This window comes from Rhopalosiphum maidis, chromosome 2, assembly GCF_003676215.2.
Source record: "Rhopalosiphum maidis isolate BTI-1 chromosome 2, ASM367621v3, whole genome shotgun sequence".
In the NCBI taxonomy this organism is placed as follows: domain Eukaryota; kingdom Metazoa; phylum Arthropoda; class Insecta; order Hemiptera; family Aphididae; genus Rhopalosiphum; species Rhopalosiphum maidis.
The window spans coordinates 85,552,945-85,570,206 of record NC_040878.1 but is presented as its reverse complement, the minus strand read 5'-3'; the positions used below and the strand labels follow the sequence as shown (position 1 = coordinate 85,570,206).

At 25.7% G+C, this 17,262-nt stretch overlaps 1 protein-coding gene across 1 annotated transcript; it reads right to left on the bottom strand.

Moving 5' to 3' along the window:
* Window positions 1–620: 620 nt before the first annotated feature.
* LOC113554901 lies at window positions 621–10,331 on the bottom strand. Its single transcript, XM_026958992.1, has 3 exons — window positions 10,199–10,331; window positions 2,107–2,216; window positions 621–1,710 (listed from the first exon to the last, which is right to left on the bottom strand). The coding sequence occupies exons 1-3, from the start codon at window positions 10,199–10,201 to the stop codon at window positions 792–794; spliced, it is 1,032 nt and encodes a 343-aa protein (XP_026814793.1). The 5' UTR covers window positions 10,202–10,331; the 3' UTR covers window positions 621–791.
* Between the last annotated feature and the right edge of the window lie 6,931 nt (window positions 10,332–17,262).

The following is a 17,262-nucleotide window of genomic DNA, read 5'->3' as shown; positions in this document are numbered from 1 at the left end:
TCTTTTATACAAATAATATACTAACAAAATACAATTATTAAACTGAAAATGTATGCATTCATAATTGTTTATTCAAAATAATAAATACTTATTTTTGAACTTTTATAAAAAAAATTAGAACCATATATTGTATTACTTTAAATTGGACAATATTATATTATATATTTTTACACAATATAATATTATGTTATTACTGTTTGTAACGCCTCAAAATGTTGAGAATCAAAGAGTATAATATGTTGCCTATACATAAAACCCGTTTCTAAGCATCACCACTTATCGTACTTGTGTATTAAGTAGGTACTTAAATTATACTAAACATGAATATGGAATAATTGCCCTCTCTGCATACATTTAATCCGATTTATAATTATTTAATTTTGGCAGATATTATTTTATTCTAATAGGTTTATATTTTATCAACTGATGTTATCCAAACTATTTCCTATGCAAATATTATACCATAGATAATAGTGCGACCTCTAGTAAATAAGTATGTGTATTATGTACTATACTTTGTATGATGTATCTTAGTACGTGTAAAATGTGTTGCTCGTAGAAAACTTCATGTTACGGCGTTTTTTTTTGGATACGAAAATAACAAATAAATATAATCAATATACGTCGATAACATAACGTTGTTATATATATTATATATAAAAAAAATCAAATAACATAAGTAAAAAAATACATAAACTAGAAAGAATTATTTACATTTGGTTGGCATAAAAATACATTGACTTGAGAGGTCTATTTAAGAAAGATTTACAGTGGATGCGGTGAATTATAAATTATTTTTTATGGTAACCATAGCTATCACCGCCACCACCATAACTATTTTGTTGATCGTCGTATCCACCGCCATATTCATGATGATCATGATGTTCATGATGTTCATGGTGTTCTTCTACCCAAACCTTTTCCCACACAGGCTTGTAGACTTTCTTCCAAGTGGGTACTTGAATCTCTTTCCAAGCTGGAACTTTGTTTTCTTTCCATTCGGTCTTGTACTCAAGCTTTTTCTCAGTTACCCATTCTTCTTTTTTCTCTGTTCTCCAGATTTGTACTTTTTCTTCTTTCCATTCTTGTTTCTTTTCGGTAATCCATTCTTGTTTCTTTTCTGTCCTCCATATTTGTACTTTCTCTTCTTTCCACACTTGTTTCTTCTCTGTCACCCATTCTTGTTTTTTTTCAGTTTTCCATACCTTATTCCAAATTGGTTTCCATATAAGTTTTTTTTTCCACAAATCATGTGCAACATATTCCCATCCATTTTGGTCTTTGCCTAACTGTTTAGATCCTGGAACGTATTCTTTAACCCATTCCGGTACATAGGTTTTTTTCCAGTCAGGTACTTGAATTTCTTTCCATACTGGTACTTGTACTTCTTTCCATGCGGGCACTTGAATTACTTTCCAGTCAGGTACTTTAACTTCTTTCCAAACTGGCACTTTAATTTCTTTCCAAACTGGAGTTTGGATTATTTTCCAATCTGGTACTTTTATTTCCTTCCAGACGGGAACTTTGATCTCTTTCCATATGGGAACTTTAATTTGTTCCCAAGTTTTTTTCCATACTTCTTGCTTGACCGTTTTCCATTCTTGTTTCCATTCTTCTTTCCAAGTTAATTTCTTTTTCCATGAGCCTTGTGGTTCTTCGTGATGATGAGAATCATAACCAACAACATCTGAACCATAACCACTGTCAGCACTGAAATATAAATTATTTAAAATGTTAATGTATTACATTTAAATATGCATAATTTCGTTATTTTTAAAGGAATTGAAAGATCTTTATTTATATGTCTAAGAAAAATTACGTTTATTTTAGTATAGAATTTTGATAAGATATGAGATGTTTATCAATGTAAGTAATTTTCATAGTTCGCTAAATGTGAGTCTTGTAAAGTTATAATATTTATAAAAAATATTTACTACAATCGTTAAGATATCATAGATTTATATAATTTTTAATTTTAACAATGCATAGATTATCAACAAAAATATAAAATTTATATAATATATAATATTGTTATTTATTAAAATGTGGCTATTTATGAGGCTATTATTATTAAAGCGTTTAAATAATATTTTTATATTTACTTACTGCTTTTTTTGACGCTGAATTGGCTGTAATGACTTTTCTGGTGCTGGTGTTGGTAAACCAATTACAAGCGATACTAATGCAATCGTCACTATCAGTGATTTCATTAGCAACTGAAAAATTAAATATTTAGTAGTTTATTGGTACATTATGATTTATAATATTACGTGTATACTTAATAATAATAATAATAATATAATATTATTATCGATGAATTATAAGTTAATTTATGGTTTGTATATTGTATGCATTAAAGTATATTCGTAAGATAATTGTGCTATGTAAGTAAATTTATTAATTTAATAATAAAATATTATAATATAAAGCATAGTAACAATTTTTATAATAGATTTTAATTTTTGTACATACTATTATATAATGTACTTTTGATAAAATGTATTGTTTTTTTTCTAACAGACCATTCCATTACACATTCATTAAAACTAGACAGTTTAACCTTGATTAACATATTAAAAATGCTTACTCGTCACTCAATGAATTTATCTAACTTACCCAAGTACAACACTACTGTAACAACGATAAATTTTGTTACGATTTAGTAAACGTTCGCTTACTTATATAAAATATGTATATTGTTCTTAAAGTCAGTGAAGTAATAATAACAATTAATATTTTTTTATACAAATAATAAATATATATATTCTAGCTGTGTTATGCTAGATTTCTAAGTAATGCATACAGGGAATTAACAATAACAGTTCTAATGTTTCAGACCGAACAAAATAGTAAAAATGTACGTACTAAAAAAAAACTCATTGGAAACATCATTGACGAGTTTCCGTTAAATAAAATAACACGTATGGATTGTATAAAAATTATGCGAATAATATTTACCCATGTCTGTTTTTTTTTATTATTTTACATATAATATATACATTTTTTTTTACATTTTTCTAGTGTTTAACGCTAAAATTTAATAAAAATTAATTCACTGTAATAAATTTTTTTATATTATGTTTATAATTTACTTAGTGTATACTAACACATTTTTATCTAAACCTTTTTTTAGACAATCCTAAGTCTATGTCGTGTATTCCTGTATATGAAATGGGAACGACCTTGTGTTGTAAATTGGAGCCGTTTGGGAATTTATCTTTTTGTAAAACGGTAGCCGAATGGGCTTAAATTGTACAACAGACAATCTGAATAAATATATGGTCGTTAGTTCTTTTTTTTAATACTGTTTATTTTTTATTGTGTTTCAAAATCCGAGCCCTGTACACTACATATTTGTCACGTACTCAATATTATAATGTGTTATAAGATAATACTTTATTTAGAATAATTTAAGTTAGACTTATAAACTAATAAGTAATAAATAATATTTTATTGGATTCACAAACATAATTTTTAAAAACTTTATTATAATCGGTATGTCCAATTGTCTAGGGCTAAATATTTTATTTAGATTCAGTCTTGATTTTTTATGTTTTAGTCGCATGACGTATTAAATAAATATATTTAAACACAAGATAAACGTATGTGGTTTAACTTGTATATGAAAAATTGAACGAATTATACGTTTCAACTAAAACCTAACCTAAGTGATTTAATAAAATGATTAATATACATGATTATTGATTAATGGTTATTGTTAAGGAAGGTGAGCATTATAAGATAGCTATATATGATGGTAAAATTATAGCTTGTAATTTGTAAAGACTGTATTTTAAATTATATATATTATTATATAGTAGGTGTCATTCATCAAGGACCAACTTTAAAATATTTTTCACTTATTACAAATCATTTCGAATGTAAGTGTTTTAGAATAATTAAAACTCAATTTATATAATGAGGTGTATGATATAGTACCTATATTATTTTCCCGCAATTTCTTTAGTTTTTCAATTAGGTATATTATATTATTACGATAATACATTATTTTACATTAATCTAACTCAAAATAAGTAGAATAGAGTATTTTTTACCTACTTAAGTACAATAAATATTATCATTAATCATTTTGTACAATTTTTACGAACTTATTACTTGATAATAAAATAATATTATCATGTTAGTGTGGCATAATTTATTTTCTATGTACAACATATTATTTTTAATATTTCAAATAATCTGTAATGACTGAACATTAAAAAAAAAGTATCTTATGTATTTTAATCGGTGGTACAGCAAGAGATTTTTTTCTTGATATCCCGATTTTTTGATGGAAGGATTAATATATACACATAATCATATAGATTATAGATGACACATTCAATAAGATATAATAAATAATATATATTTTTGGAGAAAAATAAGTAGGCCCAGACCTACGTGCTAGCTATGCCACTGGTTTTAATAACTTAATTTAATGAACATACAAACACAAAAATAGGAAGTTATAAGTTGATGAACTAAATAATAAGTATTAAAATTTCATAACAATTAGGATCTCCTGAGAACCGTGTATTCGTAATGATGTTACATAAACTATAAAATAACAAAACGTATGTTCTGAATTATGAGTACATATGTAAAATATGTTTGTACATGATGTTATGTCACGAATATTAAATATTATCATTTAGAAATACAAGTTTAAATTCGATCAACTAAATTGTTTTAAAGAAAAGAGTTTGGATACCTTATATTTTACTTAAAAATGTTCTATGGTTGTAATTTACTGCAGGACGATGAAATAAATTAAATATTAAATAATGGATATAAATTATTTGATAAAATGATGCAAATGTACCGTTGTTTATCTACAAACCTTAAAAACAGAATCTATAGAGCACAGACTATCTTTGTTTATCTTTCTGTTCTGACATAAAATATAATGAAATAGCTATTAAGTAATATTAATTATATATGTGTGCATAACGTCTAACTATCGATCCCTTTTCAATAATTTTATTCATCAATATAAATGTTCAGTCTCATTGATCCCCATTAAAAATAGAAGTGAACGTAGAGTAAACTTAAGTGTGTTATTATTATAAACGTAAAATTGACAATATGCAAATTCATTAGTAGATAATTTTTTTTTTAAAGTTCGATTTTGGTAATATTTACGTATATACTATGTATAGTACATTATTGGTACCCACTTAAAAAAAATACAAAATTACTATTTCGTATATTATATGAAAGTTTTTCTGTGTATAATGTATCATACAAATGTTATCAATATATTATAACACTATAGTTGATGTAATTCTATGTGTATATAGGTAAAAATTAAATGAATACACTATATTGATGTGCAGTTACAAGATTTGCAAATAATTAAAGTGATTATGCGATATATGGTGAATATATGTATAGTAGTGTGACCCCGGCACGTATATTGAATAGTGGAGTGGCAAGCACAATTAAATAGAATGGATAAGAACTAAGAAATACTATTATAAAGTAAAGGAAATAAATAGGTAAATTTAAATTTCGTAAGCGTAAAATATGTAAGTATAATATAATATTTGTATAAACAATACTAATAATTATATAATGACTACGAGGAAGAATTTATTAAAATGAGAAAGATGCGTATTTTTAGTGATGGTTTATGGCAACTATGACGATGTGCATCAAAATTTAACGTAGATATAAACGAGATACGCTTTTATACAATACTATTAGAAAAATTTGATTTTAGAAAAAAAACGTGTGCGTACCTATAATAAAATAAGATTAATCGCGGGTGAATTTAACATTTAAATGTGTACATAATAATCTTCATAATATTTTATTCTTATGTCTGTTAAATATAAATCATTATGAATGTATCTGTCATTAAATTAGACTTATTTTTATTTTTCCAGGAAGTGCCTAACGACTAGTTTTTATCAGATTATGTTTCCCGGTACACGCACCGTTTGTGTTTTAAAAAAATCGAGGATTTTACTTTCGTTTGGTCGTCTTGGGTAAAGACTAGTCAACGTGGTAATAACCATACACTAGTTATAACTATATTATTATTATAATATTATATAGATACACGCCCATAAACGCGTATAGGCATCATGTACACGGACCATGTCATCTGAAAGACTTTAACGCGGGTACTGCAGTGAGCCGTGAGGTAAGCCAACTATATTGTATTATAATAAATAATAATAATAACATTACATGGTTATTCTCTATGTAGACTTTCTTTGGTTGTCGTAAGGTTGTAAGACTTGAACAGGTGTGAGAGAAAATAACACTTGACCGTAAATCGCGTTTCGTTGCAGGGTGCACTTTGTTGGTCATCGTATTTTGAAAGACGCACAAAAAGCGAATGCCAAATACATATACCATTATGAATACATATCCATGCAGAATTATCATCGAATAATCGTGTGTTTGTTTCTGAACACGAAATTTCGTAGATTTTATTATTTAAAATATGATTTTCGTTTACCATCAAACGCGTTAACCCCTTCAACACTTTCACCGCGGTTGTATTTGATATAATGACGTATTAATACGGCCGGCCGGAAAACACATTCATCGTCTACGACACTATATAATATAATTATAATGTAATTTATATTTATTATATATATAGCTCATAATCGCAAGCACTTTTATTACAGGTAGTGTTTTTTTAAATTTTATATTATTCTTATACAAGTAAAAGCTTAATAGTGGAATCACGAGCTATTCAATTGACCGTTCACGTAATGGTTTATCATTTTGTCCGTTATAATATTATCGCGATCTCATAATCCGTATATAGTGTATACTGTATAAGTATATTATATACATAATATAAAAGTCGAAATATTCGACCGTCCGCATGTCGCTCGGCACACCGTATTGTGTTTGATAATGATTTCAGTTCAATTGAGATAATAAGCATAACGAATGGTTTTGACGTAATTAAATCTGCAGAAGAAAGTCCATTAATATAGATATAAATATATTACATAGATTATAGGTACATTTAATATTATTATTTATTAAGATAAAAAAGTTAACATAAATGCATATTATTAAATACCTACGCCGTGTAATTTACTATAACTTATAATAACCTTACGTTCATGAAATCTGCTTGTGATTAAATCATAACTCTCAAACATGTCAATAATAATAGTTAGTTTAGATACCTGTTCAAACCATAAACCATTACTAGTCGACTTCATAATATACCTTTCTGCTAATGCGTTAGATCATAACATAATATTTAAGTAAACGTATATTACGTTTTAATTTGATAAATATATATACGTATATTTTGCTTTAGAACTAATTACTATATTATAATTTATAACAATAAGTGATCGTGGTTAAGCAAAATGCATAGATTTTTAATTGTGGATTACAGCCAAAGAAATATAGAATGCGTTGCCCAACGAGAAATTAAACATAAGTAGAACACGTTTTTATTTGCAGCTAAGTAAGAAAAGATGATTGTTACGTAAAAAAAGACGTGATGAATAAGGACATAATAAATAATGAAATACTTTAGAGTTACACATTATTATGTACGAGCGTATGAGAGATGACAACATTTTGCCAAACAATGAATGCGTTTTCCCAAAACATCTCGAATATCATTTCCGTTTTTGGCATGAAAAAAAAATATATTAATTATTCGACAGACTTAAATTTTTTTCTTAGACTCGACATAACATAACACAGCACTAAAATACATTGAATTTAGCATTATTTTTTAGTTCAAATTTAATAAAATTATATAGACATAGAATTTAAATTTGGTATTTATGTATATTTGGAAATAATCAATTTTAAATAAGTAACCGTCTACACATTTGTGTTCAAGTTTTTAAACCGTTTCGTACTATCTTAAATGTTTAAATTTATTATTGAACATTAAATTTTATTTGATAGTTTTTGCTATTTATAGTGTTCTGTAATTTTATTGAGATTTCAACTAAATATTTCAACTATTTTTCAATATGTTTATAATAATTTAAATATTTTATGTATACACATATATACTTACTATATTAAAAATTATAAATTATAATAGTTTCATATACTTATAAATAGCAACTAATCGTTTATTTTAAAATAAAATAATAGATCTAATTCATTCTAATATTGTTTTGAAAATGTTGGCTTACTAAACTATCGTCTTTCAGTCAATCTAAGTTTTCTGTTTTAAATTTAAAACCTTACTTTTTTTACTATTTTCCCTAAAGTCACTTCTTTAGTACTCTGCTATAATAAATATAATTGTTTGTTATTTTATGGTTTCATATTATTTGGATCCTTTTTTACACATAATATAACTAACCAATTACAAAGTTACATAACCATTATCCACATACGAAATTGGGCACGAATTATATTATACAAAATATATGAAACAATATTTTATTGCCTAATAACGAAAATGTGGCTTATAGATTCCCTTTAATTTAATTTAAATAATAATTAAACCAATCAATTTCCATGAGTTACTGAATTAATACGATTGCTATTATATCTGCACGACGTGACTTCTATCACAATAACATTATACATGGTATAACTAATGACATTTGTATTGTTTGGCAATTGAAATCAATCATACATTATTGAAACGTATTATATACCTAGTAAGAAGTAGTAAAATATCATTATTAGAATGGCTAATAAAAGAACGCACAAAATAGTAAAATGCTATAAACAAATACTAATAATAATTCTAATTTAAATTAGTTAACATTATTATGTCAGAATAGTCATCTAATATAGTATTGCAATATTTGCAAAATGTAATACCTGCTACAGAGTTTCCTATCAATTGTATCTATAACAAAAAGATGTATTTACCTATGTTAGTATATAGTATAAGAAAGTAAAGCAGCTATTTAACTTTCATTAAATGTTAGAAATGTTAATCTATTATTTATATTATTGCATTGGTTAAAATAATTTAGCGTATGCAAATTGAATATTACTTTTTTCTAATTAAAATTCAAAGATCAATTTTAAAAATAAACTTATCTTACATATGACTTCCCTATTCTCTATATATTTATATGGCATCTAAATCGAGAAGCCTCCAAACTTCCAAATCTTCCAAAAAATCAAAAATCACAACAAACAACATGCCTTTTTGATTACTTCATAATATGCATAATTTTTCGTCACCACTAGATGACTTCTTTTTTTTATTTTGTACCAAGTAAAACTTTTTACCATCCTAATTATAAAACTTACTGCAGAGTGTCTAAATCTAATAAAATAAATAATTACTTATTATTATGTAATACCGGAGAATATCATACAAATACAGCATTTAATTCATTATATTATATACATTAAATTTTTCCCTGAGAATAGATAATAATGAAAACTAATGAAGATATAACATATTTAATTTAACTTCTTACCCGAGTTATGAATAAAGTATAGAAGTATAATAAAGTAACATTTTACTAAATTCTAAAATAGATAATACATTATTTTTCGTAAATAAATGCGTTGCGATTGATTGTTTTAATTTGTATATTTTTATTAATTATGTTTTTTGAAACTAAAAACTTCCTACACTAAGTCAAAATGAATAAAATTGGAATTTAACAATTGTTTAATTTTATTACACAAATATTAACGTCGATCTTGAAAAAATTAAATAATTAGAAAATCAGGGCCATTTCAAATGAAACTATCATTTATTATAATACTGTTTATTATATACATTGCCAACTCTATTCAAATACATGAATTATCTAACAAACTGAACTTAGGAGGATTCAAATTAAATATATTATATATTATAAGGTATTAGATACAAATTAATTTTAGATATTTTAGTAAGTACATTGTTTTATAATTTTTGTCAATTAATTGTTTTTTAAAGAAAAATGTTGTAGAAGTACCTTTAATATACCATACATTATCTGCCAGTTTTAAAATATTTTTTTTTCTTGTAAAATGCGTAATAATTGTATAATATGTAGTTAGAAGTTATTTTTAGAATGTATAGAACAAATGTTTAATACATTTAATTTAACCTCTTAAAAATAAATAAGTGAAAATATAATACTTATAAAATTTCTAATTTTTAAATTTGATTTTATTATATAGAGTATTATAAATTTATAAATTGTATAGTTAACCATACACAACTTTAATGTTGAACATGTTATAAAAAATTGTAGATTTATAAATTATATTAGGTCGTACTTACCATCTTGTTTGATTGTAGCAACGATGGAAATACCGAATTAAAAAAAAAAAAAAAAAAAACTGCACCCGCAGATACCGGCCCAGTTATAATTATATGATTTTGGCCGACTATACTGCAGCAAGCCTAAACCGACAAAGAGCACTGTACCAAATTCATCGTAAGATTTTGCTTTTTATATGTTTATAAACAGAACCAGTGGGGACCTATTATATATTATCGTATGGCACTTAGTTTGTATAGATATTTCAGGCAGCATAGCGAAAGGTCTTCTCCCGGAGTCTGTCATCATCCAATGCCACTGCTACAGCAGCAAACTAAACCCGACGACCGCGACCAAGCGCCACCATGTATGTTCGCATACCAGTTACAATAGCACATTATTACTTTCGTTGAACCCTATTACGACCCTAATAATGATAATACTAATAATAAAATCGTGCAACCACTAAATAGCCACGAGCTACTTTTTTTTGTGTAACGATCGTACCTGCCTGAAAAGTTTTTCTGATTTTTCCAATCAGATCTATGGCTATTTAACCACTTTTTTAAAACATACATACTTACTACACTTAATTTAATAGTGTTTATTATAATTCAGAAACTTATATATATATATATATACAACCTAGATATTATCTAATAAACTATTCATTAAAACAAATTTTAAACTTGAAATAATCATTATACCTTAATTTAAATTATGCAATCAAAATCAAATGATTTAATTCAATCAAACAATTTAAAAAATATTATAACATTTCATAAGGTAGGTAACTATACTATTTTTGGAATGTCCAAAGAAATAACTTTATTTAATTTTAAATGAAGGATATTTATTGTGGTTTGAAATTATTTTCATCGGAAATGAGAAATCAGTCTTAATTGTAGTAACTATAATATACCTACAACATTTAATTACTTAAAAAAAACTATCATAATATAATTTATAATCTTGATTTAAAAACCCGTGTAGTTAAATGGTTTGATGAAAATATTAATAGTAATTTACGTGTTGCATTGTTCAAAAGTATCTGCGATTGATTTAAAATTTTGAATTCTACGCTTATTTTACACGCAAGTTTATAATTATAATCTATGTACTGTAATTATAGCACAATATAAAAAAATAATGATTAGGGATTGAAAAAAATATTTATTATATGATTGAGTTAACACTAAGTGAATGACTTATGAATTCTATATGCTGCTTGCATGAATAATGAAATAATTACAATTACACCTGTATAGTATGGTTGTTGTATTATTTTTCGGCCAAATTCATTCTTTCTATGTTCCATACCATTGCACAAATTAGTCGATAAAAAGAAAATAATTAATAATTATATGTGTTATGAGTTATGACAGTTATAGCTCACAGAGTTGAACTTTGATGAAACAATAAAAATACTTTTAAAAAACAGTTACACAATTTATTGATAAAAACAAAATATTAATTAATGTTTTCGAGTAAAAATAAATAACATACTACACTTATTACTTATTAGTTATCAGTGAAGGATACATAGATAGTTTATACATATACTTTTTTTGTACAAATATTAAATTTTACCAATTTTTAAGAATACTATAATATTTTTTAGAAATTACTTATTCAATATAAATCATAATAACAAGTTACAGCTTTACATCATTAACGGTATAGCCGTAAAGTCTAATATTAATTTCGTCGGTCGGTACAATTTTGAATTACAGTATTAATGATATCTTGTAAACATATTATGTATGATGTACTATTATAAGGAAGTTTACGGTCCGTCATTATTTATTACATTTTACCATTGTCTTTCGGAGATCGTATATATAAGTACTAAATATCAGTAAATTGCACCGTCTAAAGAAATTAAAAAGTGAAGAAATAAAATTATATACGAAATAAAATACTTTATGCAAGTCTCTGAACATCTTAGTGTATATATAGTTATTATAATAGTTTAAGTTGGATTTGATATTACGTGTATATATATATATATCAGTATTACAATTTTATTACTGTATCAATTGTAACATATTTTAATCATATTTTTATGGGAGCTACAGTATAATAAAGAATCGTAAATCAGATTGAAAATAGCGTGCACGTAACATGATGATGGTGACTGCGTGATCCTTGAATAGGCGTTTTATCAATGCGAGTACGAATATATATATATAATATTTATGTACGTGTGTGGCTCTGCAGGGTGGCATTAAAAGCACATTGCGATTTCGCGCAATGCGTAGGGTTAGATAACAACACGAGTAGTTTTTGTTATGGAAACGTAATAATTGTAATTATTGTATATGGTCTATATATATTTTTCGTAATGTAATGTAACTATATGCATTGTTGTAATCACTACTGTTCACGAGTAAAAGTAAATCTCTAAACAATTCCGCACCGCAACTGAATAGTTTCCGCTTCGGACGATCTACGAAAAATAATATATTAATAGTGAAGTAAAAATTGGCTAATTGGTCAGAATAACCAGTATATATAGTAAATATGTATCTCACTGGATCCGATATGAATATGAAAAAAAAAACAAAAAATTGAATAAGATTATATGTTAAATATTTCTTATACTAATACCAGTGTAATTTAGTTTTAAATATTTTGTATAAAAAGATAACTCCTGCGCCTCCACACGAATATTCTCATTGAGAACACAGTGATCAATTTAATTTTAAATAAAAATAAATATGTTTATATTATGTATGCTTTTTTTTTTTGAAAAATCAATTTTCTTAATTATTCATTTGTGTACCTTTAACGTATTATTCACGACACACATATAGGACAAAACTTTTCACCCAAGTACCTACTAAAACTAACAGCAATCATAATGTTGGTAGGTATAGTAGTAAATTGTAATTATTTATTTAATAGCCTCTGCATATATTACTTAACCCATTAAAACTAAACGATTTTTAGATATCAACGTAACAATACGGTTCCGTTATGAAAACGTTTAAACGACAACTTGACCGGTATGATGTAAAATAAGTTTGTTCATCATTCGTCAATAATCAATATAATGTTATCATAGCCTGTTAAAACAACCATACCTATTGGCTAAAGGCAGTCATAAAAGTTTATAGATTTAGATATACTTAAAACGACAACATATTGCGGACACATACATTTAAATTTTTTTTCCAAACACCTCGCCTTTCCATCAGCGATAGATAACGATCTGAAATATAATACGAGTATATACCTACTCGTAATTACAAACATTTATTCATGTTACCGTAGTGGTAATGCGCGCGACTGCGACACACAAAACGTTGACGTAGGTACGTAAAACGTTGGGCAATGTATATATTAGTATATTACATTATTATATTTATTATATAAATAAAACCCTAGTTTTATTGGGGTTCACCAAGTGCCTCTATTATCTGATAATGTGTTTATATAAATTCTGATTTTGGAATTTTTAAGTATACTCAAAGATTATATTTTCAAATAATTGAAAAAATATATACCATTAAAGAATTACTCTGGGAAGTTATAAAAATATGTTTGTTCAAATAACAACATTTATTTTTAATTATAAATTGTCAAATACATGATTAAATTAATATAATATTAAGCTTTATATACTAAGGTCTGAGGATATAATATTTTTAATAATAATGGGTATTAGGTTTGCGTAATATTTAAAATAGATAATACACCTAATGTTTATGTTGGATTTCATAAACAATCACTTAATATGAGTCAATAATGAGCTAATAGTCTTTTAAACACGATTTAGTGTCACATTATATTTTAGTGAAGCATTAAATAAATCAATTATTTTATGCAACTTGGCACACAATTTTTACAATTTATAAAATGTTAATACACTAAATGCTATAATTTTCAATTCATCCAAGAGTTCATATCCTATATAAACCTAGCTATTATCTTTAATACATACAATGTATAATAATTCAAAAATTATTCATTTGAATTTCGATTTAAAAGCATCAAAATATAGTTTGCTTAACAATTTGTAATACACAAGAGTGCTTTTCATTATAAAATAAGTTTGTATACATACTCCTTAATTATATAAAAAATCAAGTATTTTAAAATTTAGTCTTTTAACATAATTATAATTCCTAAAATCAGAATTTGCATTATTAAAGCATAAAAAGTGGTGAATAATGGGGTTCAATAGTTGATGATGGTGAATCATCGCATATATTTACAGTATTAACTTCTAACAGTGGTGGTGCCTATTGTATAGAAACTAGAGTATAGATTTATCGTGTACGTATAATATGTATTAGCAATAACGTATTTTTATTCAAATCAATGGACTATCGCGAAAGTGATTACATATGTTTCTAATATCACGCGTGCTGTCTAATTTAAATACGTATGTCGAAAGTCAATATTTTCTTAGTCTCGTATAACTGCCATGATATTAACATTTTTGTGCGTAATGTATCAAATATAATATAAATTACGCATCGGCACTATGTTTAATACCTGTGTCCTGTACCAATATTGTATAATAAATGAGTAGTGAAAAAAAATCCAAACATCTATTACCTACAATACGGCGAAGACGATCGTTGATATTTCCCCGAGGCAATGTACAATATTATGTCGCCTTAATTATATCATGTTTATTCTTTCAAGTATGTGTAGATGCGTATTTTCTGCATTGCCAGTGGGTGTATTTATATAGCTAGTTAACCTAGACCCGGTCAACCACGAATACTTACAAAATTGCGATGTAGGTTGGTCACCGCAACCAATCAGCCCAACACAGCGTGTTTGTAAAATAATAATAAAAATTATATTATTCCTGATGCAGCCCACGCCAAATTTTGTTCGCGCTCAATATCGTTCAGACGAAAACGACAACGAAGGATTTGTTCTAATTCGATTTGTTTTTACGCATTTATTACAATTCGCATTCAGTTACCAATAATATCGTTCAACATGTGGGATCTTCAAGGGCATAGATGGTAGTTTTGTATATTATCTTCAATACTAATAAGTAGGCCAAAATTCTAATTTAATGTGTTTTGCACAACTTATCCGTCGTATTTTTCCCAGATTTTATACAATATACATTGACAATTGGTATTTAAATATATTATAATATTTTACCAAAAAAAAAATCTAAATAATTGTTTAACACAATATAGACCAAATATTAAAAAATAATTAGGTATAATTTGTGTATTAATCTAATTTTCAGTAAACATTATCATTTGTTGTATTGTAAAAACAATTTTTTAAAAATGAGTTCAAATAATATTTTAATACTTGTACTCAGATACTTCACAACACTGAAATCACCATTAGTTATATCTAGTTATGTGATCTATCAACATTTTCAACATTAAGAGTAAATAGTAAATACTTTATTTAATAATGATAATCATTATACGCGTAATATACTTGTAGCATAAAGCGTTGTGTAATACCTTTTATACTTCCTATAAAAGTGATATACCTATCAGTGGCGGATCCAGAGGGGGACGATTGGGGGTGATCGCCCCCCCTGTTTTCTCAAAGAAAATAGTTTAAATCTCTGATTTTAGTATTTGACGTAATTATACTTCAAGGGTAACAAAATTAAAGTGATTTATTTTTTATTAGTATTATCTACTGTAAAAGCTATTTTTTTTATTCTGTACGAGACTGTGGAAAGTAACATATGTATGTACCTAAATAAATACTTTATCAAAATTAATGTGTGCCCTTTAAAAATCGCCCCCCCCTGTTATCTTGGTCTAGATCCGCCCCTGATACCTATTAATAATCAAGCTGTTATTTGATTACTCGATAAACTCCTATCAGAGATAGTATGTATATTAACACAAAAGTAATAGGAAATGAATACGAAAATTATAATTAGCCAGTAGAAAAATATGTATTGTAATAAAAACAGGATAAAATCATCTATAATTTTAATAGAGTTTTAAAAAGTTTAGTTTAAAATATAAAATCATTATTATATTGTCTTATATTATTATTTCTTTTCATAAGCGTGCAGCGTTATTATAAAACATGTTTAAGTAACTATTTTATTTGTTTGGGAAATAGTGTGATTCAAAACAAATCATAGTCTGTTATAATATATACCCAAGTAAATAATGTTCATATAGTCTAATTTAAAAATCAAGTCAAACCACAACAATTTGTAATTCTATACTGAAATCCTTAATTAACTAATACATTTATAATTGGAGTAAAATAAAGATGTGTGAATAATAATACAATAAGCTAATAAGCAGCAAGTTTGATGTATACAGTAGTTCTAATTAGTAATTAAAATGGCAGAAGAGAAATATACTTAAATATATTTTTTGTTGAGAATTCACAAATTCTATTTATTAATTTATTGTGTATTCATTATTAAAAATAATTTTTTTTTTTAATTTATTGTTTTTAGATTGTGAACGAGACTATAAATGTTAATAAATTTACATAAACCTAACGATGTACGTTTTTTTTTTACTGTTAAAATCTTTTGGTACAGTAAGAATTTTCCAATCTTTAACTTTGATGGTAATTTCTGTAACAAGTTGGATCTAGTTGTTAATTTGGGGGGTCGAATGTTAAATATTCTTCGTAATTTTAAAATAATATGGAAAAACTGGGTTTTTTACACAAAATTGATTTTTATTGTAATTCAACAACAAATTATTGTAGATTCTTGAATTTTTCACAAAATATTTATATTAAAATTTTCCAAGTATAATTTAAATTTCAAAATATTTTAATTCTTGGTATGCTTTTTTTGGAATTTAAAATCTTCGATTTTTTTTAGTTTTTTTTTCATTTTGTATATGATAATATTTTTGTCTTTGGGTAAAACAGCATTTTAGAAATTTAATACGCTGTTCCTCATAAATTAATTTTATTAGAATTTAAAAAAAAAGTTTAATTTAAATTCATTTACATTTTTTATGAATGATTGAATTTCAAAAATAGTTACTTAATTTCAACGAAAAACAACGATTTTAGTTAGGTAAATATTCTTCATAAGGTCTAAATGCTTAGTTTGGATATACACGTAACATACTACTATACAATACACAATAACATTTAA